At 42.3% G+C, this 24,273-nt stretch overlaps 2 protein-coding genes across 9 annotated transcripts; one reads left to right on the top strand and one right to left on the bottom strand.

The window, feature by feature from the left end:
- Positions 1 to 70: 70 nt before the first annotated feature.
- Positions 71 to 5,278, bottom strand: mob3c (MOB kinase activator 3C). Of its 2 annotated transcripts, none has more exons than XM_069150357.1 (4): positions 5,020 to 5,278; positions 2,785 to 3,396; positions 1,539 to 1,741; positions 71 to 664 (listed from the first exon to the last, which is right to left on the bottom strand). In XM_069150357.1, exons 2-4 carry the CDS (start codon positions 3,200 to 3,202, stop codon positions 635 to 637), a joined length of 651 nt encoding a protein of 216 aa, XP_069006458.1. In that variant the 5' UTR covers positions 3,203 to 3,396; positions 5,020 to 5,278; the 3' UTR covers positions 71 to 634. The 2 variants fall into 2 exon arrangements, with proteins under 2 accessions (XP_069006458.1, XP_069006459.1); XM_069150358.1 differs by having other exon boundaries at positions 1,631 to 1,741.
- Positions 5,279 to 8,115: 2,837 nt separating this feature from the next.
- elovl1b (ELOVL fatty acid elongase 1b) lies at positions 8,116 to 23,404 on the top strand. 7 transcript variants are annotated; one of them, XM_069150352.1, is made up of 9 exons: positions 8,117 to 8,225; positions 16,535 to 16,618; positions 20,826 to 20,928; positions 21,017 to 21,207; positions 21,320 to 21,400; positions 21,522 to 21,578; positions 21,691 to 21,796; positions 22,167 to 22,303; positions 22,517 to 23,404. In XM_069150352.1, exons 3-9 carry the CDS (start codon positions 20,859 to 20,861, stop codon positions 22,847 to 22,849), a joined length of 975 nt encoding a protein of 324 aa, XP_069006453.1. In that variant the 5' UTR covers positions 8,117 to 8,225; positions 16,535 to 16,618; positions 20,826 to 20,858; the 3' UTR covers positions 22,850 to 23,404. The 7 variants fall into 7 exon arrangements, with proteins under 7 accessions (XP_069006456.1, XP_069006453.1, XP_069006450.1 ...); XM_069150349.1 differs by lacking the exon at positions 8,117 to 8,225 and adding an exon at positions 16,100 to 16,154; XM_069150351.1 differs by lacking the exon at positions 8,117 to 8,225 and adding an exon at positions 16,144 to 16,162.
- The last annotated feature ends 869 nt before the right edge of the window (positions 23,405 to 24,273 follow it).

Genomic DNA, 24,273 nt, shown 5'->3' with positions numbered 1-24,273 from the left:
TTCATTTACAGAGGCGGGTCAGCACTGACAGGAGGTGAGGCCCACGCCACATACCTACAACATTTCATCATTACTTTAGTTTCTTTATTCCCCCCCGTCATCCAGTCTATTTCTGCTGGAAGATGTCAGTGTTTTACACGTTTGACATCATTTCACATCTTCTGCATATAAAAAAAAAAAAATAAAAAAAAATAATGAAAACAAGGTCCATGATTTGCATTTGTATGCCTTTAGAAAAAGTTTAAACTAAAAACAACAAACAACACATAATATAAAATACAAACCCTCAGTCATCACAATAAAACTCAAAACTTCATATCAAAACATACAGATCAAACAAATGCACATGCACAAGAAGAAAGGAAAGGAATACGGGAGATGTAGTAGCCTATTATAAACGAAAACTTCAAAAGGCATCACAGCATCATCATGACTGTATGTGAAGTTTTCTGTGAAGGTACAGTCCACCTCTGAAGAAGTGTGTTACGTTATAGACCTTCCTGGCATGCTGAGAAAACCACTCGTACAAATGTAAATGAAATTGTTCGTTTGTCTTGAGTTTTTTGAAGCTGATGGTTTCTCACGGGGCTCAGATAACGTCATAGTGTAAACTCCTTTGTCCATGCGGTTTTGTTTAATTGCATATCTTCTCTGTCATCTCTTTCTGCAGGAAAAGAACACAAAGGACAAGTTAGCATATCAAATCTATATCATATGTATTGTATGAGGAGATGAATGATTGTTATGGCTTGTCATTACACTTTCAATGTGAGGAGCATTATTTCTTAGTACAAGGAAAAAAGCTCCTCTACAACCAACAACAAAAAGAACTGCCTTGGGTGCTGAAAGTGGGACAATGAAACACGGTCTGTTGACAGGATTTATCTTTTCTGTGATGTGCTGACATAAATGTCTCCCTATTTCACTTCGGAGGAGGAATTACAGAGCCCGGGCCTCGTAATCATGATAACTGAAGCCTTTTATTGACACTCGGAGCACCATTCTCCATCTGCTCACATGTGATAGAGGTCCCTTTGTTGGTAAATAGCAACGCCTACACAAAGTCTTTCTCATTACACGCCTGTAAGAAGTCAGCAAATTATCTTATGAGGTTTGTTGCTGCTTCAAACCAAGCCATTCTCTTCAAAGCATTTAACAAGATTCATTCATAATGGAAAATTGAGGGGAACACTAATTCCATTCTCAGTGTCGTATGGAAAATTATTATCTTGGACAGAACACAGTTCGTGTGTTATACTCCCAAAGTAAGACAGCGTGATTGTGTTATTTTCTTTGCACTGCATGTGCACCAAGAGGGAAAACATACTGACTTAAAGATGAAAACTTGTTGTGGTCATGTCCACCAAGCATGCACAAAACAAGGTTATAGACAGCAGGATGGCAGATATTCTTCGCTAGACTGACAGCAATGAGAGTAATACATGACGACCCTCCCATGAGCGTAACATCGATCTAATTCTTTGTCTCATGCTCCCTCGCTTCACCTTCACACAACTGAGATCGCACCGACGTCTCACCAGGGGCTCCAGTTCAGAGTGATCAATGAGGTTGAACTCTGAGATAAAGTAGTAGTAGTGCTTGTAGCAGGTGTTGATGTGAGCCTCCGCACCCATACTGCAGACGCTGTCAAAGTGATGGATGTAAACATGCACGAACACCCTGAAGAGGCGGCTCAGGATCTTCTTGCACACCTGCTGGAAGTTCTTGGGGAAAGGCACACCTGGAGTGAAGAAGGGAAAGATAAATGATTTCCACCTGAAAAACTGTTTGATTAAGATAAGACAAAATCATTTTCTTTCATTGAAACCTGTCATTTAGCACATATACTATTATATAAGCAATACGATTTCTCATCTGCAGCATCAATACTTGAGGGAGAGGAGGTATTTCTATGCACTACCTCTTTTCAGGTGCTGGGTTAATAAAGGTGGACATGAAAAAGAAAAGCTGGGACTTAGAACATAATATGTCTCTGTAACTTTATTAAATAATGTATAAAAACACAATGTTTTAGTTGCAGAAGAAAATAAAATCTCTGTGCTTTGTGTCAAAGATCTGGCAAAAGCCCTTTGTTGTCAAGCAGTGGCTCTAGATGTACAGCCTATGCTTCCACTGTTACAAGGGGGTAGATGGAAAGACTGTGGATTAACTCAATTTATTTAACAAAAAATAATTTATGACTCTGTGAAAAAAGGGCTATAAGGACTAAAAAGGGTAGGAATCACTCTATTAGAGCACATAGCTGCAAGTGTTGCTCCAGGTCTTAGCAATTCCCCCAGGTCGACCTGAAGGAAATTTCCAAGCACTAACGAAAAGACAAAACCCATTCATGCCTGTGAGAAATTTTGAGTTTTAATTTCTTCTGAGTTGCATGTCTATACATGGTAAAAAGAAACCAGAGCTCCCCAAAAGGTTCATGTGAAATCTATACAGAGAGGCCCTAGATTGCTTCCAAACACAGTGCCGATTTAGTGTCAGTGCTGAGCCACTGTGTCGCGCCTGAGCTCACTCCATCCTCTATTATGCATGAAATTCTCCCCTCTTATAAATGTTGACTGTCAGATCTGGTGGTGAGACAAAAAAACGCCAATGTCACCAAGTCAATCTCCCCTAAATGTCAACCTGATGGTCTAATTAACCTCTGCTTGAACTTTATCCCTGCGTTTGAGGGATTAATAAAGGAGTGCATCATTGTAGGCAGCACATTAGGTTACACACTCAATAACAGTCGGACAGCTTCATTTGTAGACTCCTCACACACACCTACTCTGGTGGGGAAGATGTCCTCATTATTGATGAGTGACTCTATCCAGTCCATCAGCAGATTCATGTACTTCAGAGCCGGCAGCTTGGTGGGTTTCTTGTAGTCGTCCCCGTCCTGCCATCTGTACTCGTACCTCAGTCCCCCTGACATGATGGGACACGTGCGTTCGGTGCAGTACTCGCTCACTGTGCCATAGATCAGGTTGATCCTGTTGAAGAAATCCACCACATGAACAGCGATCCAGTCAGTGAGGTTCTCTCCCTCAGGCAGCTGGACCACTTTCCTCAGGTCCAGGCCAGACTTGAGCGAGGCCTGGGCCTTCTTGTAGAGTTCAAAGCGCTGCGTGCCGGGCTCAAACCGCTTCCTCGGCCTGAATGTTTTGTCTTTGCTGAACACTTGTCCGAGACACAACGCCATCGACTCAGTCGTTTCCCCTGAGATAAGGGGAGAATAAACTCTCCGGAATAATAATTAGGTTTGAGTTTGATAAAGTGTGACCTTCCTGAGAGAGGGAACCAGGCTGGCCTCAGTTCTGAAATCAGGTCACAGGAGGTCAGCGCCTGTCGTGTAAAGATCACAGGGAGGTCTTGTTTTCAGTTGGTGGGATGTCTCTGTGAAGCAGACAACAAGAAAAGTCTTTAATTTGAATCCCTTCTGATCAGTTCACTGCTTTATTTTGTAATTTAAACAATGAAATCAAACATTTTCCAAAACCTGGTGATTAACTGAATCCTGGCCTAAGTACACAAGGTATATACTGCACAATACTGTTGCTGTGTAATGCAATTACTATTAATTAATACTATTTTTAAATGAAAGCTTTATCTCCCAACAGACGACGAACAAAAATGTGCCTTTATTACGCTGTGTCACCAAAATGACCTTATCAAAAGACCTTAAGTAGCAGCCATCAATAAAAATAGCCACAGTTTCAGTCAGCTGAAGCAAAAGTCAAGCCACTACAGTCAGGCTTAATTGAGAAAATGAATGGCACACTGTGACTCACTAAACAATAAACTGCTTCGAGGAGCTCTTTGAGAGGAAATAGTCTCATTGCTCAGAGGGAGCACGTGGACTCTACAACAGGAAAACCTTTAAACCGGAGTAAAAACATCCAAATGTGATGACTGATGGATAACAGACTGCCAGTTCTTTGTTTGGAAAGTGGAAATGAAACACAACAAGTAGATTATAATTCTTTTTTTGTTAAGCTATTACCCATCTGGCAGGTAATACACCTTTAATGGGAGCATAACCTCATTAAACAGTCATGTGATTCAATGTTTTGATTGGTCTGATAATAAAGCATGAATGTTAAAGCATTTGAGTGTAAATAAGTAGATTATTATGAGACGATAAAATGGGTAGTTTATGAGAAAGTCTGGGTATATCAGAGTTTTATTTCAGTGTCAGCACTTCACTGAACTGTGCATTTCTCTCCAGTAGGAATTGTTGCATGGGTTGCCTCCACAGATTTGACACTCCAGTCACATTCAAGTGACTGTGGTTGCAACATGATCTTATATCCGCATTTGTGTCCCGAGTCCCATTTCACATTGCTCTCACCATTTCCTGCGGTTGTTTCTATTCATGATCTGGACTCACATTATAGACCGCGCACTGATGTGGGTGTTTGTTGTGAACTTGTGTTGACTCCAGTAACTCATTTCCAAAAGTCACAATCCACAGACTTTAGACAGTTATATATGAAAGGTGCTTTTTCTTTTCACCAGCTTTCACAGTCTGCCTGACACAGTCACCACTGGGGGAGCATGAATACGTGGTCATGAGATAGCTCTAAATGTGTCCATAACAAAAGGGCCTCAGAGGGAGGCTCACGGTGACTTGTGTTTCACTCGCTCCTCGACTCAGAGGGACACAGTTTCAGCCAAACATAAAACCTGAACACCGATGTAAACTGAAGACAGTAAGGATTTATACAAAAGGTGACAGCAGGTGGGCCACAGAGACTTTAACGTCTTTCTGCATGCCTTAACAGCCTCAGACTGAAGCATGTCTGATCATGTGTACTGTGGCAGGCAGATCCTCCATGTGTGCTTGTCTAGCTTATATGGATTTTACCTCTGGCATTGCAGCCTAACTAAAGCCCTGACAGAAAAATTAGGAAATAAATGCTGCTTATACAGACAAAACACTGCAGAAACAAAGGACGAGTCTAAGGGAGATCAAAAACAACATATTACAGAATGGAAAAAAGGTTTTCTGCACGGTACCTGCCTGAAATCCTGCAGCGGAGTGTCTGGAATGTGGTGGAAAGTTGTGGGAAGTTCAGGAAACATTTGGGTCGTCCGGATTCTTTGACTCTAAACTCCCCGTGGAGGTCAGATCAGCTGCTCAGCAGCCCTCTACCACCTCTGAATCTTCTCCTTCTCTGATCACTAACAATCCCAGAGGCTCCAACTTCACTCAGCAGCTCAGACAACACAGTAAAACGAGAAAAAAATATTGTTTGGCTTCTCTTCCTGTGGATGATGTCACATCCTGACTTTGTCTACTGCGCTGTGCTGTCTATGTGTGTGCGTCTGGATGTGGGTGTGTTTGTGGAGGACCTATAAATTGAAAGAGAAGAAGGGCTGAAAGAGGCCTCTGCAAACTTTGACTCTGCCCTCCCTCTTTCCAGTTTTTTTTTTCGTCCTTGTCAGAGCTGCCAGCCCACTTATCCCAACAAAGCCCGGCCCTCTGGTTAAGGTCCTGAGAAAACAACCCAATATCCAGAGCCACATATAGGACAGACTGATCCCACAAACATTTCTGGATGTTTCTGGAGGCCTTTTTTTTTCTTCTGAAGTCTCAGTAACATATTATTTAAATTCTTGGCCTTTTAAAAAAAACTGTCGAGCATACCCTTGAATAGAAAAACTGCTACTCGCCACCACATCTCTTCAAAACACTGACAGGGATCTGCATTCGAATCATGAACAAACAAGGCAGTTTTGACTGTAACGGTCTACTTCCTTATGCCCTCAGGGGCTGACTTTTCAGAGGATGGCTGCCCTGACTGTTCCCTTTGTTTTGAGGTGAATGGGTGCCAATAAAGTGCAGAGGCTGTCTGTCTCTCTGCTGTATAGTGACACCAACCTGCAAAAAGAAGCTGTCTCGAATCTTTGTGAAAAGAGTCCCTCCAGTTTGGGAGTGATAAGTGTGCTTATGGGGTGAGAAGAAGTCTCGAGTTCAATCGAAACACACCCTAAAATATAACTGCAGGATCACTGTATTCATATTTTAATGTATGTTTCAGTTAATCTATGTATACACTGTGATTTTACATTAATTTAATTAATCATTTCTTTCACTTTGCAATTCAGTGATTACTGGAAAAAGGTAATTCTGAGTTGCAGTAATACAACATATCCACTTGGTGTCCCTATATTATGCTGTTATCAGTAAGGAAAATATCCCTTTTTCAGATCAACAAATTATGTTGATGTATTCAGAACATGTTTGCACAAATCAAAATCAATAACATTGTGAGACTATAAGAAATATTTGAAGATAGTAGATGTTGGTGTTGGCAGTGTTTTTGGTGCAAATGCTGATTAAATATAATTTAGTGCTATTCAGTTTGGCATAAACTTGTATACTGTATAATGTAGAAAGAACAATGGCAAAGGGTGAGTGAAAGTGTCAGATTACACTACTGCATAACTGGTATTATGCATATTAAAGATAAACAGCAAGTTTCCATCTTGTCTGTTCTCCTCTCTCTGGAGTCTCTGAAGCATTTCAGCTCTGGAACAATGCATCCTGGGAAGTCTGCTAATATTCTAAATGTGTTTCTAAAAAAATATTTGAATGAGTTAGGTGAACTCCAGGAGTTCATTCATTCGACTCATAACTTTAAGTCAAAAAGCCTCAAGTTACAATTTTTCATGTTTATCTGTGGTCTAAAAATAAAATCTACAGTTTTACTAATTACAGTAATTATAAAAAAAACTAATATTTACCTTAGGTTAGCTAAAAATGACTCATTGATTACTCCACATTCCTGTGTGATGTTTCACCTGGTATTCACTATGCTATTGACATTTCAAAAATCACTCAGCGTGGCACTCATTATTCACTAAAACCACACCGCCTGATGATCCAAGCTCCCAAACCAGAAGCACATATAAGGTTTGATGAAAATTGTATCCTCCTAAATGAGGAAAGCAGCAGGCCTTTGCTGTGCTACAATCTTATTTTAAATATATGCGAAATTACAATATATATACACATACACAATATACACACTAATCCAAGAGAATCTGTCATCTTTCATGGTCAATTTAACCATATTCTGAGTTACTATAAAGACATTAACTGTGTATTTCTTTATTCTTTGATAAAAACTGTTTCTGACATGTAACTAAACTAGTCAGAGGTTACTAATTGGTTTGGGAGAAGTTGTCCGATCTGGTTTAAAAGTAAAATTTGAGGCCCTAGGAGGACCCTGTAGTTGAAGCAGCGCAAGTAGTCAGTTTGCTTCTTTAGAGATGGATTAGTGATGACATGAGCTGACAGCTGTTCAACACATTGTGTTACAACTTTGCTGCAGGCTAAGTAAAGATTCTCTCTCTAATATTATTACACCATGAGCACAGCCACACCCACAAGTTGTCTGTCCACTTCTCTCACTTTGAAAGGCTGTAATTGTGTGTAACTAAGTCAACTGTATTTAAAATGTAAAATCAGTTGTATAAACTGAGACATACAAAACCTGAGGAATGTTTTACGGTGTATGTATGAACGACGTGTGGTCACTGTGGTTTGACGTGTACAAGCAGACCCTTATCTTCTCGAGTTCTGCTGAATGAGAAAACTACCGTGTAAATCATGTCACTTTACAGTGCACCTGTTCAAACAAGAAAAGGAGGAGGTGGGTCACTCCGGTGTGCTTGTAACCTACTATTTTGTTGCAAGTATTTATGCATAGAGGTTGTTTTTACTGCGATCATGTATTTGTTATACCCAGTTATTTGACATAAGATGTCCCCAACTTACCCGGACTCTTTAGTGTCTTTATACCAAGGAACACAATAGGATTAGTTCAGTGTGTCGTTTTTGACTATTTGTAGTTGAGATTTAATGTTTTTCTTCTATAACTCGTCAAATAAATTTAAATAAAAACTATCTCTAAACTGCGGAGAAACAGAAACTAAGAGCAAATCTGACCCAATCATAAAGCACTCGTTGATTTTGAATGGTTGACGATTGACATCGGCAGACTGTAGTGTGTTGATTACGTCCATAGTAAGCGACCGACTCGCAGCGGAGTAGAGATGACTCCACCTTCTTCTAGCTCCATCAAAGGGTTGGGTCAGGAGGAAGATTGAAGCGGAGAGGAAGAGGAAGAGGAAACCGAGCTAACTTCACATAGACACGCGTCGGCTCACGTTATCAACCATCTTTCGACAGACTCCTCAGGTTTATTACATCACAAGTGAGTAGCTCCTGACATCGTTTTCATATAGTTCAACAACTGGCTAAATGGTTCACTCAATGAGCTTTGGGTTACTTTCAGGTGTATGTAACGGGGAGCAGGGCGCGCGCGCGCGCGCGCGCGCTGACAATTTAAGCCAATCTTTATTGAAGTTATTAATTTAGTTGTCCAAATTAGTTTGATTGTTTTTACGACTAGAATATATTAGGCGTATTCTGAAACACTTCATTTTTGGCTTTCATTTTTGGATTTGAAATCGCATTAAAGTTAAGTCGTCACCCCTGACCTCACGTCCGGTGTTGTGCTAAAAAAAAAAAAAAGTGCATTCCCTCCCCCCCTCGGAAAACGTGTGCTCGCAGTGTTTATTTGCTTTCCAATCAGCTTATTCTTCGGGCCAATTGTTCGGGCTGTGGACGGAATCGCATGTGCGCCTGTGCAGCGGACAGAGAGCTCATTGACAGGCGGGTTCCCTGCGAACACCGGGTCACGTTGACTGTCATCTCCCTGCTGTTTGTAGCTGTCACGCATCAAAGCGATAAAGAGGACGCCGACGTGCGTCTGCAAAGGTGAACGGCAAATGGGTAGTGGCAAATGTGGTTTCAGACGAGTTGATCAAAAGTGAAAGTGACCTGTTGGTCAAACGTTGAAATGGATAACTTGTAAGCCAGAGTTGGACTGAGAAGTGCGGCTTCAGCTTCCTCTCTGCCCTCTCGTGAAAAATAATTGTTGCATAAACTAATATTTCATCCAATGCGTCTTTTTGAAGTTGCCGAGACATTTAATTAACTCTCAATATTTGCATCAAAAGTGAAAATGCTCACGATGCTCCAGCAGAGACCCTTGGACATTTCCAGGTGTCAAACCTTCCCGTCAGATGTCCCCCAGCTGTCCCTCTTTGATGCTTTTGTTTCCAGATAATTGTCCCTTAAGGAAGTTCTGGGATCTCAAACTGAATGTTGACAGAGTAAACATTAGCCCGAACTAACAATTGCAAAGTAGACAAGGAGGCCTTAAGGTCAACCAGCCCAGCTGAATCTCTGATAGCAATGTAAACACAGCGGCCGCATTGTGACTGTTAACACTTCAGTGTCGGACTGTTTTTGCTCCCATCAGCTTGCAAGTGTGAATACCCTCCGTGAAGCGCTCGCATGTAAGGCGAGAGCAGAGCCAGATTAAAACTGTACAGATGAAATAGGCTCTTTTTAAACCTGTTTTTTTCTCAAGAAGTTTCTCCGAGGCTGAGCTGGGGGAGTTTATGCTGCAGTCGTACTTCACACAGTTCACCACAGTCTCTTCCCATTCGTCACTGGAGCAGTGAAGTGCTTTGCAAGGCAGAGGAAAATGTTAGTCGCTCATTTTCCCTTCCCCGCATATTTCCCGGCAGTCTGTTTGAGGGATCCTTGTCAAAACAATGTTTCTTACTCTGTGATTTAGTTCACTGAAGCACGAAGCGATAGCTGTGACATTTTATGATCCTGCAGTGACAGTGCTCCCCGCGGTGTTTGAACTAGATGGAGATGAGTGTCGCGACGACAGCCTCTGGCAAGCTGTAAAACGGTTGCTCTTTTGTTATGGATCTGACTGTTGTGAGTTACCTTTGTGCCAGAAAGGGGGAAAAAAAAAAACAGGAGTATTTCTGAAGTCAATATTTACACAAATATTTACCCCACGTTAATGGACTGAAATGTCTTAAAAGTGACTCGGACAACATTGTTTTCCTGCTAAATACTCCATATGGCCGTTGGAGAACACTGTCCAAACCGTCTGAAGCAACATTTGATTCCGGCTGTCCTTTGAACAAAGTGCTCCAGAGCTAATGTTTAAGGAACCGCTTGAATTCGAATTATTTCTTCATGTGGGAGGAGAAGCCTGACATTCAGCATTTAATTTGTGCAAACGCTGTGAACGTCATTTATTGACGGCAAAGTTCGTCAGCGGGGAAGAAGGGCAAAGTTGTCCAATAACGCTAGCCTGCAGTTTGTCTGCTTTGAAAACATCCCAGCTGTCAGGTGTTTTGTTTAAGGCGTGGCCATAATTGCAGCACGTGTACGTTTGAACTCGCCTGAATTGCTGAAGCACTAAAACGTGTGCTTTACTCATAGAAGCTGCTTCTCCGTGCCTGTATGAGCTAGTTCAAGGCAGTAATTGCACAAGGGCGGGCTGCGTACAGACTTGAATGTACAACGGCTCAAACGGCTCATGAGACAATAACCAGAAGATATTAAGAGGAGTTTTAGATGGTGGATAAAAAAAAAAATGCACCGTTTCAATCTATACGGTGACATAATATAGCTGTAACGTGGTATGAACGTAGAATGACAGAGTAAGTCCTGGCCTTGAGGATTTACTCTTTTCTGTCTCTGCACTGGTTGTGTATTGTGACTTGCTTGCCCAGTAAAGTGGCATCAAGTTATGGCAAATAAGGCCAAAGGTCAGATTAAAAAAAAAAATAAAAAAAAATGCTGCAACTAAACGTGGACCAGAATAGAAGTCCTTTTTAACTGGCTTCTCACTAGCTGTGATCTAAACGATATCAGGAAAATGACTTCATATTAACAACAGTTTTAAGCGTTAAATGGGAAGAGGACTTGATGTTGTTGCACAGACAGAGAACCAATAACTGCACGCTGACTTACATTTCCTCCACGTGGGCATCCTTTCAGTTTCCGAGTGTTCACTACTCTAACCTTAAAATCAGTTGCTTCCCGGCGCGATCTCGTGTCAGTTCAGGTGCTAATTGTACAGCAGTGTTTACATTCGAACATCAGTTGGTCGTTGTAAAGGGGGGGGGGGGGGGGGGTTATAAGTTTCAAGTGGTGGCTTGTTTTTTGGAAAAGTCCCTCGGGTTCAGCGGAAAATCTCTCTTTGATTGGCAGATTTGTGCAGTCTTGGGTATTGCATCTCAATGCACTGCAGGTTCATCGCTTGGATCTTATTTTTGCAGGTTGGGTTTCAAGTGTCATAGGTGTGTGCACACTGTTTCCTGTTCAGTGTGGGATTATTGTTGATATTACGGTGTGCTCACACTTAAGTTTACATTCCTGGTTCTCTGGTTACGTATTATAATCATTATTGATGGAGACACGATGGCCAGACCAGGAAAACACCCAGCTTTTACTATCGGGTTATTAATTGCATTTATGTGTGGTCTAAACTCACAAAACATAATCATGTGCTGTGATATGGATACCACCATGCAAATGTACTTTGTTATTCTTCCTGCACCTGTTGAGCTGCATTTGTTTCTCTACAATCTGCATGAACTGGAGCGCGTTCGGAAGGACGCAATGCGCCATTGTTGTCTGTGGAAAGTTCCAGAAATCGGAGTCGTAGGTGGGTGAGACCTGCGGACGGAGGGAGGAAGGGAGGAAGGAAGGAAGGAAGGGAGGGAAGGAAGGAGGGAAGGAAGGAGGGAGGGAGGAAGGGGCGTGAAGAAAATGAGACCAGTGTTGATGGCTCAGCCCTGTCTGAATAGTTGCAGGTAGGGTTGATACTGCCCCCCCCCCCCTACCACCACCACCACCACCAGCAGCTTCACACACCCACACACAATGAAGGAAAGGTGGTGTAGACATGTCGGTCCTGAGGCAAATCCAGCTACATTCCTGTGCTGGAGGGGGCGGGGGTAACCATTACTACGACTTAAGTCGTTAAGGTTGTTAAAGTTTGTTTTCTTACACGTTTTTTTTTTTTTTTAATGGAAGCATTAACTCTCTTCTTATTAAGTTTCATGAATTCGTTTACATTAAGCCAAAAATCTACAGTGCAAGCTTGTGCATTCAAACCCCTGAGGGTTACGTGCCGCCGCTACTCCGATTAGTTCACAAAACTGGTGCGGATCCCGAGACAACGGATAACGGTCAGAGTGAACTCAATTTGACCATGCAACTTCTATTATGTCGCCGGCCCATGCATTTTAATTTGAGCAGCGGAGGACGAGGCGGCAGGACAGATGCTGGGTTTATACCGTGTCGTGTCTTTTCTATAAGTCGAGCTTGTTATAAGGCTGGCGATGACCACTACCCCCCCGCCCCCCCGTCCCCCGTCCCCCCTCCGAACCGCCACTGTTCAGGATACTTTGTGCTTGATTCCCTTGATGCGATTTAAAAATAAATGTATAACTTGAATCTCCTTTTACTGCGCATTAGTAGCTGAAGAAGTCCTTCCATGACTTTTCCTGTTTTGAGAAATATGTCACACAGCATACCTGTGCATTAGCTGGCCATATTATTATTATTTTTTTTTTCTTCTTCTTAATAAAGTGTCTTTGGATGATGAAGCAGCTCAGCGAGTTGGGCTGAGATTTGTAACCGATGTGCAATGAAATGCAGCTCGTCTTATATCCATCTTATCTCAGGGCAGGATGAGCGTACTACTAGTGCCTTTGTTTTCTCTTGAGTTAATCATCCTAGTTAATCACCCCGGAGGCTTGACTGGAATGTGTGTTATTGTCATTACTGCTATAACGCATTTACTGCACGTACACGTAAATACATTTGCCGCATTTACACTTCCCAGTAAATTCACGATTTTTCAAGATTGTACAGTTCTAATTTTATCAATCATTTTGAATTGATATTGGTAATTATAAGTTGGTTCGATGTCAAACCAACTAAAAATCACTTTACCTCTACTGAATAAGGATATCATGGACCTGTTTAAAGATGAAGGTGAGGATGTGTGGTCAATTAGCTCTAAAATGGAGAGATGTATTTTATTTGGCATTGTGCCCTGGAAACAACATCCACAACACGGGTGTCTGGTATCTGACTAACCTTCCCTGCTGAAGAATATCAATGTGCTTTTATTTTTTTTCATTTGCAAGATTTACACTCGGTTTGTATTATGCTGGGCAATTAAAGCATGAGCTAAATCCAATTATTTTTTTTTTATTTTTTTTAACGATTCACACTGTATGATTCAAATTCAGGCTTGTATCAAGACATTTCTTTTACTCGCTCTTGAACAACTACTTGTAGTTCATTTGGATTTGATGGATCATATTTGTGGGTGGTGCAGTGTTGAGTTTGCACGTTCTCCCTGTCCGTTCACCGGGTACTCCGCCTTCCTCACACCGTCCCAAAAACATGCACCTCGGGTTAATTGGTGAATCTACAAATTGCCCTTAGGTGTGAATGAGCTTTGTTTGTCTGTCTCTGTGTGTTGGCCCTGTGATAGACTGGCGATCCGTTTGAAATGGCTCTGTCAGCGACTGTAGCTGCAGATGATCTAAATTGTTGTCAGGTGTTTTGGTATTGTAGACGCTTGTTAGGGCTCCTGTTGTTGCATGGATTTTACGTTGCACAACTTTTTTTTTTTTTACTTCTGTATTGGTCACCAAATGTGAATAATGCGTGTAAAAATATGCACCGCTCCAAAAAAAATAAAGGGAACACTTAAACAACACATCCTAGATCTCAATGAATGAAATATTCCAGTTGAAAATCTTCATTCATTACATAGTGGAATGTGTTGAGAACAAAATAACATAAGAATGATCAATGGAAATCAAAATCATTATCCCATGGAGGTCTGGATTCAGAATCATACTCAAAATAAAAGTGGAAAAATCAGATCGCAGGCTGATCCAACTTCTGTGGAAATTCCTCAAGACAAGTCAAAATGAGTCTCAGTAGTGTGTGTGTGGCCTCCACATGCCTGTATGTACTCCCTACAACGCCTGGGCATGCTCCTGATGAGACCACGGATGTTCTCCTGAGGGATCTCCTCCCAGAACTGGATCAAAGCATCAGTCAAATCCTGGACAGTCTGTGGTGCGACGTGGCGTCGGTGGACGGGACGAGACACGATGTCCCAGATGTGCTGGATTGGATTCAGGTCTGGGGAACGGGCAGGCCGGTCCATAGCATCGATGCCTTCATCATGCAGGAACTGCTGACACACTCCAGCCACATGAGGCCGAGCATTGTCATGCATCAGAAGGAACCCAGGGCCCACTGCACCAGCATATGGTCTTCAATGGGTCTGAGGATCTCATCCCGGTACCTCTGGCTAGCACATGGAGGGCTGTGCGGCCCTCCAAAGAAATGCCTCCCCAGACCATCGCTGACCCACCGCCAAACCGGTCCTGCTGGAGGATGTTGCAGGCAGCAGAACGTTCTCCACGGCGTCTCCAGACTCTGTCACGTCTGTCACATGCGCTCAGTGTGAACTTGCTCTCATCCGTGAAGAGCACAGGGCGCCGATGGAGAAGCTGCCAATCTTGGTGTTCTCCGGCAAATGCCGATCGCCCTGCACGGTGTTGGGCTGTAAGCACAGGCCCCGCTTGTGGACGTCGGGTCCTCGTACCACCCTCATGGAGTCTGTTTCTGACAGTTTGAGCAGAAACATGCACATTAGTGGCCTGCTGGAGGTCATTTTGTAGGGCTCTGGCAGCGCTCCTCCTGTTCCTCCTCGCACAAAGGAGCAGATAGCGGTCCTGCTGCTGGGCTGTTGTCCTCCTACGGCCCCCTCCACGTCTCCTGGTGGACCGGCCTGTCTCCTGGTATCTCCTCCGTGCTCTTGACACTGTGCTGACAGACACAGCAAACCTTTTTGCCACAGCGTGCATTGATGTGCCATCCTGGATGAGCTGCGCTACCTGAGCAACTTCTGCAGACACCGCCTCATGCTACCTCTGGTGGTGAGGGCACTGGCAAAATGCAAACGTGACCAAGAAATCAGCCAGAAAGGACGAGGACAGAGAAATGGTCTGTGGTCACCACCTGCAGAACCGTTCCTTTATACGGGTTGTCTTGCTAATTGCCTCATTTCCACCTGTTGTCTGTTCCATTTGCACAACAGCAGGTGAAATTGATTCCCAATCAGTGTTGCTTCCCAACTGGACAGGTTGATTTCCCAGAAGTGTGATTGACTCAGACATTGTGTTGTTTAAGTGTTCCCTTTATGTTTTTTTGAGCAGTGTAATTTAATCTTGCGAACCAAATGTGTAAACCACTGTGTGTAGTTTTTTTACCTGCACACACAACAAACTAGAAATACAAATTTGAAGAAATTTGAAACTGCCCCTATTGCCCCATCGGTGGTCTTGTCACTGTTGCAAATACAGAATAAGCAGAACCTGTAACTCGAACTATTAGTATTGTTATAATGTTCAGTTTCTCCTTTGGCACGGCTGGGTGTGGCAGCGAGATCAGAGTGAGAGATTTCCTATCGGGGAGCGCAAAGTCTTACACAACACGCGCAGAAGAATTTTAAGCATTATCTTTATGCGTCATGCCGCAATCGGTTTTGTCTGCCATTAGCTCCCACTATCCAACCCTGAGCAAACATCACAGCTTTATGACTGTTTATGGTGCCTCACAGCGTCTTTTTTTGTTGTTGTTGTTGTTGTTGTTGTTTTGTTTCTACCCGAGAGGTCATCATGGGTTGTAGTTTAAACACTGAACGTGTATGCTTAGATTGTCAGTGGATGAATCAAGAAAGTATCATTTAAATTGGAAATTCTTTACAGTCGCGTAGGCATCACAGGCCCATTTACAAAAATAAATCAAATCAAATAAAGGATTGTATTTGCAAATTTTTTTTAAATTTTTTTTTTTAGCCCCCAAAGGGAAAGGCAGCCCACGTAGGTCTGAACAAATGTCTTGCATTTTCTGCTCGTCTTCACTGATGTGTTTAAGCCCTGACATCGATTGTCCCGCAATACCGGGCGGGGGGAGGGAAGGGGTGGAGGGTGGGGGGGCTAAGGGTGTCGGCCGGGTAGAGTTGCAGTAAAAGTCGTAACAATGGCTCCCTTCATGATAACAGAGTCGCCACTGATTTCTCGTCCGCTCCCTGTGAATAATATTATCAGCCCACCCCTGGCAGGAAAAACTTCCAGGGCGACTCCAGACTTGTGTGTTTCAGTGAGTGGAGGGTGTGACCACGGAGAGCAGAAGAGGGGGTCCGCAGCTCCTACAAGTCAAGGTCCCAAAGTAGCCAGTCACATTTTACTTCAGGTGTTTTGTAGTGTGGGTTTAAATACGTTTTTGTTTTTTTTGTCTCTCTCTCTTTCTCTCTCTCTCTCTCTCTCTCTCTCTCTCTCTCTCTTTTTTTATTTTTTATTTTGCTGCTCGCTCGCTCGCTCGCTCCCTCAGCCTTTTTCCCTCCCTCTGTTTCTGTGAGCTAGTTATTCATCCACTGTGTGAGTCAGGGAGGGTGGGGATCTGGAAGACTGCTGTACCAGTCACACTTTGTCAGTTTACTTTCTCATTCTCTCTCTCTCTCTATCTCTATCTCTGTCTCTCTCTCTCTCTCTCTCTCTCTCTGCTGTTCTCTCTCTTTGCTGCTGCTGCTCGCCCTTACAGTTTACAGAGGCTTCGCTGTGCTGTGAAAGAGGGATCCACTTCTCGCTTTTGATGATTTAAGGGGGAAATTCATGTCTTAACGAGGTAAGTTGCTCCATGTCACATCGGTGAACTAACTTGTGTGCGGTCTGCCCACATGTTGACCGGCTGGGGTTTGGTTTCGACTTCTTTCCACTGGGACGGTTTCTGTGTGGTGTTCGAGGATCACAGGCTCTGGTATAAAGTGTCTTTTTCCTTTTTTTTCTTTTTTTTTTCTTTTTTTTTTTTTTTCTAGCAGATTAGTCACTGTGTGTTTAACAAACGGGTTCCTGTCAGCTACCTTCTCACCCCCCCCCCCCCCCCCCACCACCACCACCACCACCACCACCCTCCCCCCTTCATCTCTGCTCCCAATTTGTTCATCATTAACTCTTAACTCCTGAGTGTGAGCTCTCTTTTTCCATTCCTATGATTCATTGACATGGCTCTCTAAGGAAATGCCCCCCCCCCCTCTCTCTTCCCTTCCCACTGTATCTCTCCCCACTAGATGTAATCCAGACGCTTTGTTGTCAAGGTTGCCTAATAATGAATGGGTGGTTGTGGTGGGGCATGCAGAGTAACAGAGTAACTCTGTTTTTGTGTGACTTGAGCACAACTTTCATTTAGTTTGGTGAAACGAATGAACTAGTGTAGTTTAAGGAATACTTTTTGGACCCCTCTCACGGCTATGGGGAAGTTCCTGTCCTCCTGCGAAATGACTTCTCGTGTTGCTGTTGTGACAAATGGCGCTAGGCATCAGTTTACCGTACACAGAGTTAATGCCTTTCAGCATCAAACGCATTTAATTGGAGATTAGAAGCAGTTTGGTTGTGTCATTATGTGCAGGTTCATTGATGAGTTGATCAGAGCTGCAATGATACAAAAAAATTGATAAACAACTTATGAAGATTGATGAATTGTCTTTTTTTTTAAATTAATAAATTCTTAATTTTGCTATCAGATGAATATTTCCTGATATTCTTTAATCCTCCATGATAATAAACTGAACATCTTTTGGTTGTGGGCTGTTGATTGGGACAAAATGAGACGTCTTAGGTTGCGCTTTGGGAAGAGATTATCGACATTTTTCACCATTTTATGAAATTTTAGACACTAAACATTAGTCAATTAATTGAGGAAGCAATCGAGAAAGTGGTACAAAAGTGCCAGAGCGGTGTGGTGCAGGAACTGTCTTGTTAAATGGTCTTTGCCAGTCAATGGGAGCTTTTCTGGTTTCACTGAGCTGGGATGGAAGGGGTCTCATTTTCTTTGAACTTCTATCTTCAACTGGGTCTCAGGATGCAGAAATATCATTTCCCTTTTCTTGGTAGTGTTGTCATAATCACAAGACTCTTCCCCCTGACTTGCACAATCGGTGTTTTCATTAGTCAGTATTTGTATTAATAATTTTTTTTTTTTAAAAACTCTAAAAGAGAGAGTCACATGTTGCATGTTCATACATAACAACTGAGAGATTTAGAAATCCCAAAACTAAATCCTACATGTTTGACTGTAGGATCTCTCAGTTATGAACTTGTGCATTCTTGCAGTGTCTGCAACATGATTTGAAATAAACCTACAAAAGTTTGATTTGATCCCAACAGACTTCTGTTTTCTCATGATTAAAAAACCTAAACTCGCCTATCAAAATATAATCAGTGTAATTGGGTCATAAAGACGAAATATTGGCTTTAAATCTCCACCGAAAAAGTCTGAACTAAAATGTAAGCAGTGCGCATTGGTCAAACTGCCAGTACACGATTCCTGTTAACTCTGTTGCAATAACTGAGATATTTATGAACCCCACCAGATCATGATCTGATCAATTAACTGTTCAGCATTTTTCCTCAGAACAAGACAGAATCAACAGGCACAACAGACATGATGGTACTCTTGTTGAAATGTGAGGTTCCTGACCAAAGGTCTCATCATGGATTCAGAAACAACCACAGCTTTTTGTGTAAGAGTTTTCTGAAATGCCATGCACTCCTGATCTGTGTACAACACCAGAGTTTTGCACTTTTTAGTGACAACACTGAGGCCCGCATGCAGACAACACTTGTTTCATCATGCCCATGGAAGGAAGTCGAGTTAGTACAGAGCGGCTTTCACGAATTGGTCCGGAGGGTCGGACTCGGTCACCTGGCAGTTTAACAAGAAAATAACAAGAAAGGAGTTGACAAAGCCTCGTGATTAACAACTGAAAACTCCTGAGAACAGACTACATGGGGTATCTACGAAAGGAAGAGGAATGTACAGTTAGTGAGATGTAATCTGTTTCCACTGCAGGCCTGCATTGTTCACAATCAGTCTCAACTTTGACACAGTTAATCCATAAAATATTAAAGTTGGGTGAAAATCAAGGGGACGTTTGGAAATGATTGATTTAAAACGGCTACGACGCTGTCATTTTCTACATTTTACGTTTAGTGTAAATGTATAATGTTTTGAAATGTATTGATCTTGAATTATTGAATGAGTTTAATACCCTTGAACAAAATGTCCTACACCTGATTTCCAACATTTTCTTTTCATGTTCATGTTTTGATATTCAAAATTGATTTTCAAATTCAGACCAAACGCAGAGCTGCAGTCTGGACTAAACATTTTTCTACTGTATCCCTTTCTTGCCATATTCCTTCGCAGCACCTGCGTTAGCTTAGCTCTCTGACCTTTCCTCCACAGGCTGAAATTTATTACGGTTTAATAGTATTGGATTAAGGAGGGCTGTGCTTTAGTCTTTGGTCAGGGACAACTCCATTGTAGATTGTACATCAAACAAAGGCTCCCTCCGGGTCCAGTGTGGTGAGAGCAGAACCGCGCCCTGCGTGTCCTCCACTTTGTGAATACGCTTGGCAGTTTGTTCTCGATATGATAAGCCTTTGTCAAGAGAAAAATACCCAGATATGAAAAATGTTGCGGCAGTCCTGTGTGCCGGCTGCATGCCATGGTGCTTTCTATTGGTGAAATACTTCTCACCGCCTTCGTAGTTGAACTGAGCCATTCAGTTTTTAGTGGCTGTCTTCCAATAAATAAGGCTGCCACATAACAAGAAGGAACACTCATTGTGCTTTTTATTTCAGTGATAAGAGACTTTTTTTTTTTCTCCTCCCAGTTAGGTTTATTTGAGGAAAGCTGTTATTGTGTCTCCACATCTGGCGTGACTCCTACACACAAACAGTCGGCCTCACTGTGGGATGAGGGATGCCCTCCCACCTCCTCTCTGCTATCAGGCCATGGCTGATGAGTGGGTTGTGCTGGAGCGAAGCATCCTGGAATTTTTGATGGGAGTGTTTGTTTGGTGAGGGACGAGCTGCTCCGTCCTAAATGACTGCATTTCAGCCCCGCTGCGTCAGGAAAAAGAATTTTAAAAAAAATCACAAAATGCTGCTCCTTGAAGGCTTTTATTTAACATGGATGATTATCAATGAGGCACGAGCATCAAATTAAAGAAAAGGGATTTTTAGTTTTGTTACTACAAGGACATGTGTTACAGGTGAAATCACCAGAGGCCCCACAATTCGATATTATCAGTCGGGTTACAATATTATTACGAGTAGAAACATTTTCTGACATGCCGAGTTAACATGTATTGCGATTTATTACCTTTTTTCAACTGCAAATGACGTCCCTGCAGGAAAACTGTACAGTTTTCAGTCTATCTAATTTCATCTTCATCGTCATTTTTATTGCAGCAAAATGGGATTGACAATCAGACTGACCAACTACGGTCATAAAAACCAGGAGCATGCAAAATATATCTATTTATATAATCAAATATCAATATTTGACGTCAGTACAATATAGCCATGCAAAATATTGCATCCCATCCCCCCCCCCTAACCAACCCTGCGGTCATACTATCGGGCAGAGAAATACTATGACTTCCAGGAACCGTTTCAAAGTAAAAGCCCTTGTTTCAAATTACAATTCCTCCAGTGTTTCCTACACCATTCAGCTATATATTAGCTTTCGGCCTAATCTTGTTTTTACATTCTAGGAAAAAAATAAACTGCGAGTCTATTATGTCAAACAGTAATACCTTTCCACAGAGAATCAGAACAGATGGGGAAGAAGACAAACAACTTAACTTAACAAGCATGTCCAATAAGTGCATTTTGTTTTTTTGATTTACAGCATCAGTCAAACTATTGTTTCCCGAGTTGTGATATCTCAGCCTTTCAGTTACTGTCACGGACAGGTGGTTGGATTCTTACAGTTAGGCTTTGAAGAGATAAAACTAACAATGAGCTTGTTTTTTGTTTTTTTGCAGATAATTGGGTCATAACGATAGAAGACAGCCAATATGCTTCGGGCGATTCAGGAGTTTGGCTCACACGCCATGGATATCTATGACTACCTCTTGGCAGGATTTGGTAAGTGTTGTACCCGACAAAATACAAAAGATCATTTTCCACGTTTGTCCTTGTTTGTTAAATGTTTCATACATTCATTTCCCTCCAGATCCACGGCTGAAGGATTATCCGCTGATGCAGAATCCTATTCCCATGACTGCAACACTGCTGTGCTATCTGTTCTTTGTACTGTACCTTGGACCTCGCATCATGGCCAATCGCAAGCCCTTCCAGCTCAAGGAAACCATGATAGTCTACAACTTCATGCTCGTGGCACTGTCGATATTCATCGTGTATGAGGTAAGAATCTGAAAGTCACCAGCACACAATATGTAAAATAAATTGACATACATACTGCGTTGAATATAGTGTTTTGACCTCAAGGGGAATGTCATTTTCTTGTGATTTTCAGTTCATGATGTCCGGATGGGCCACAACGTATACCTGGAGATGTGACCCAATCGATACCTCGAATAGTCATCAAGCACTCAGAGTACGTCCCTTTAACTCCTCAGTAACAAGTATCAAATGAAATGGCTATTAGTGCACTTATTTGCACATTTCCTGTTAACTGAAGTCATTTCCTGTTAACTGAAGTCTGTTCTCTTCATCAGATGGTCCGAGTGGCTTGGCTCTTCTGGTTCTCCAAGATCATCGAGCTGATGGACACAGTAAGTCCGGTCCATTTCACCTTCAGTCTGTGGTGCACATGTTGTTCCCTCTAAAAATGTTAAATCTTGGTCAATATCGCTTGAATTGAACTCTTTAACCTCTTTGTGTTAGGTCTTCTTCGTGTTGAGGAAAAAGCAGGGCCAGATTACCTTCCTACACATCTTCCACCACTCCCTCATGCCCTGGACCTGGTGGTGGGGAATATGCTATGCTCCCGGTGAGTACTCATTAACGAAATCTTGAGATATCGAAGGTTTGAAAATGATTAATGGAGGGATGGAAGCAGACGGGGGTTGTAGCGTTGTTGCTTTACCCTGCATACCAACCTCGTAAACTTTGACATGTACAATCAGTTACAATGTCCTTCACATGGTTGCTGCTTTGGTCTCCTTAAAGAGTCCTTTCAAGAGACTTCATGCAGGCTGTCTGTAAAGTACTGAATCCTCTTTTAGTCAGAAGAACACGAATCACTAAGAGTCTCTGTGTAAAATGTTTATGACCTTCACATTTTACTGTTTTGGTACAAGGTCAGAGGTTATTTTGGGCTACAGTAGATGGTCTAAAGATGTCTGTGATTGTTACTTCAGGTGGAATGGGATCTTTCCATGCGATGGTGAATTCCTGCGTCCACGTCGTCATGTATTTCTACTACGGTCTTGCTGCTGCTGGACCACGCTTCCAGAAGTATTTGTGGTGGAAGAAATACATGACTGCCATTCAGCTGGTACGTGTACCCTATACTCTATTTACAACCTGAGCCATCAGCTCCAGGACAGTATGATGAAGCTTGAAAGCAATTTAGTTAGAGCTTCAGTCATTGTCATGGACTACTCTGGTTTTGCCAAATTAAATCTGCTCTTAAGGTACCAAGACAATTCCCTCTACGTTTGTTATCAATATGTGCTCGGCTGACTCCTCCTGATTTCTCCCCCAACAGACTCAGTTCGTCCTGGTATCTCTCCACGCTACCCAGTATTACTTCATGAGCAGCTGCGACTACCAGTTCCCCGTGATCCTCCACCTCATCTGGATGTACGGAACCTTCTTTTTCGTGCTCTTCTCCAACTTCTGGGTCCAGGCTTACGTGAAGGGTAAGCGGTTGCCGAAACAGGACGTGAAGCAGTGTCAGAACGGCACATCTGCGCACACGAATGGCAAAACCCACGAGAACGGCAACGGCATCAACCACGGAGCCACCAACAGCGCCAGCAATGGCTCCGCCCACCACGAGAACGGCAACGCTAACATGGGCAAGATGAAGAAGGCCTAGGAACTCTGGAAGGACACGCCCAAGACATATGACCCAGTGAACCTGTTAGAATTACGACGGATTCCAAAGATAATTTTGGCTGTTCCTTTTCCTTTTTTTAGTGTTATATGTGAAACATGGGAGAGCGATGTGGTCAATGATTTCCACAGCTGGGGTCCCACATGTGGTTGGTTGGTTGGTTTGTTCATTTCTTTGCACTGGGGAACCATCTATGGAACACAATGTATGAAGAGAAGATGTTGTGACCTGCATGTTATCTTCACTGATATTGCAAACAACCTCCTAGTTCAGTCTCACTCTGGTGGCCTTTCACCCCACTTATCTTCACTGCTTTCTGACCCCCTGTGTCCCTCCTGACCCCCCTGTGGACAGATGACTGTACAGTTTCTATCAAATGTGAAAATACATTTTGTAAATAGTTTTACAACCCCCCCCCCCCCCGTCCACCCCCCCAAAAAACAAAAAAACTAATTGTATTGGTATGCTTTAGACTTTCTAAATTTTGTTACATTGTGTAATTAAAATTAAAATGCCAATAAATTATATTCCAAATAATATTATTTTACATTTCCTTTCAATATGCTCACTCTTGCAGAATAAGTAGCGCACGTGTAACTTTCCTGAAAGCGTTTTCAGTCAAGAGTTATCAGGTCTTTGGGCTGATTCTGTGCTATGTTGCAACAAAGAAGAGAAGTATTTGCATGGCTTGCCTGTGCCTCTTGTCTTGACTATCTCAAGTATGTGCAAGCAAGTAGGAGGTGAACAACAGATCCATTCTGCTTTGTTTTAGAAAGATTCATGGCAGGAGGCAGCGAGAAAGCATCCTGCAGCCCGGATCTACCCCCACCCATCTCAACCGTCCATAAGGGTCAGAAATGGGGTCATTTGCACGAAGGAAAAAGGTTTTCTTTGTATACGTTCAGGCTGCACACGCAAGCAGAATAATCCACCGATCCGCCATATATAATGGTGGTAACTGTTTAGTTTACATTAGTGAAACGGCAGCGTTTCTTTCCTTTTAATTTTGGTGTATTTACACAACTGTAAATTAACATTTCTTAAAAATTATATGAACCAGATCTTGTGGGAAGGCAGTGACTATTTGAAATTATGGTGGAAGTGTAGTTAAATTTACATCGGTGGTTCCTGAAAGGAGTCGCAAAATAATTTATCGGACAGAATCAAAAATAGAGACTTTGCTATGATCGTTACAATTTTCTTGAAAAACCATTGAACAATATTATGCCACGCGGTTTTTACAAGTCACTTTCAAATTAAGCTAATAGGTTGGTAACCATTGATCTCTAATGCATCTTATTTCATAAAACTAATACGTTTTAGATGTATTTTTTAAACATAACTTGTAATTGTGAAGAAAAAAAAAATGTAAAAAGTACAATATTTCTATCTGAAATGTGATCATA

The sequence above is a fragment of the Embiotoca jacksoni genome, unplaced genomic scaffold (assembly GCF_022577435.1).
Source record: "Embiotoca jacksoni isolate LCO1_2020_lvr unplaced genomic scaffold, fEmbJac1.0.p SCAF_16, whole genome shotgun sequence".
Lineage (NCBI taxonomy): Eukaryota > Metazoa > Chordata > Actinopteri > Embiotocidae > Embiotoca > Embiotoca jacksoni.
Note: the sequence above shows the minus strand (reverse complement) of the source record. Positions and strands in the feature narration are given on the sequence as shown.

Coding starts and splice junctions, on each gene's coding strand:
- mob3c (XM_069150357.1), bottom strand. CDS start 3,202: ATGGCGTTGTGTCTCGGACAAGTGTTCAGCAAAGACAAAACATTCAGG. Junction 1,742..2,784: donor CATCTTCCCCACCAGAGTAG/GTGTGTGTGAGG, acceptor TCTTCACTCCAG/GTGTGCCTTTCCCCAAGAAC. Junction 665..1,538: donor ACTCTGAACTGGAGCCCCTG/GTGAGACGTCGG, acceptor CTTTTCCTGCAG/AAAGAGATGACAGAGAAGAT.
- elovl1b (XM_069150355.1), top strand. CDS start 20,859: ATGCTTCGGGCGATTCAGGAGTTTGGCTCACACGCCATGGATATCTAT. Junction 21,579..21,690: donor TCATCGAGCTGATGGACACA/GTAAGTCCGGTC, acceptor TCTTTGTGTTAG/GTCTTCTTCGTGTTGAGGAA. Junction 22,304..22,516: donor ACATGACTGCCATTCAGCTG/GTACGTGTACCC, acceptor CTCCCCCAACAG/ACTCAGTTCGTCCTGGTATC.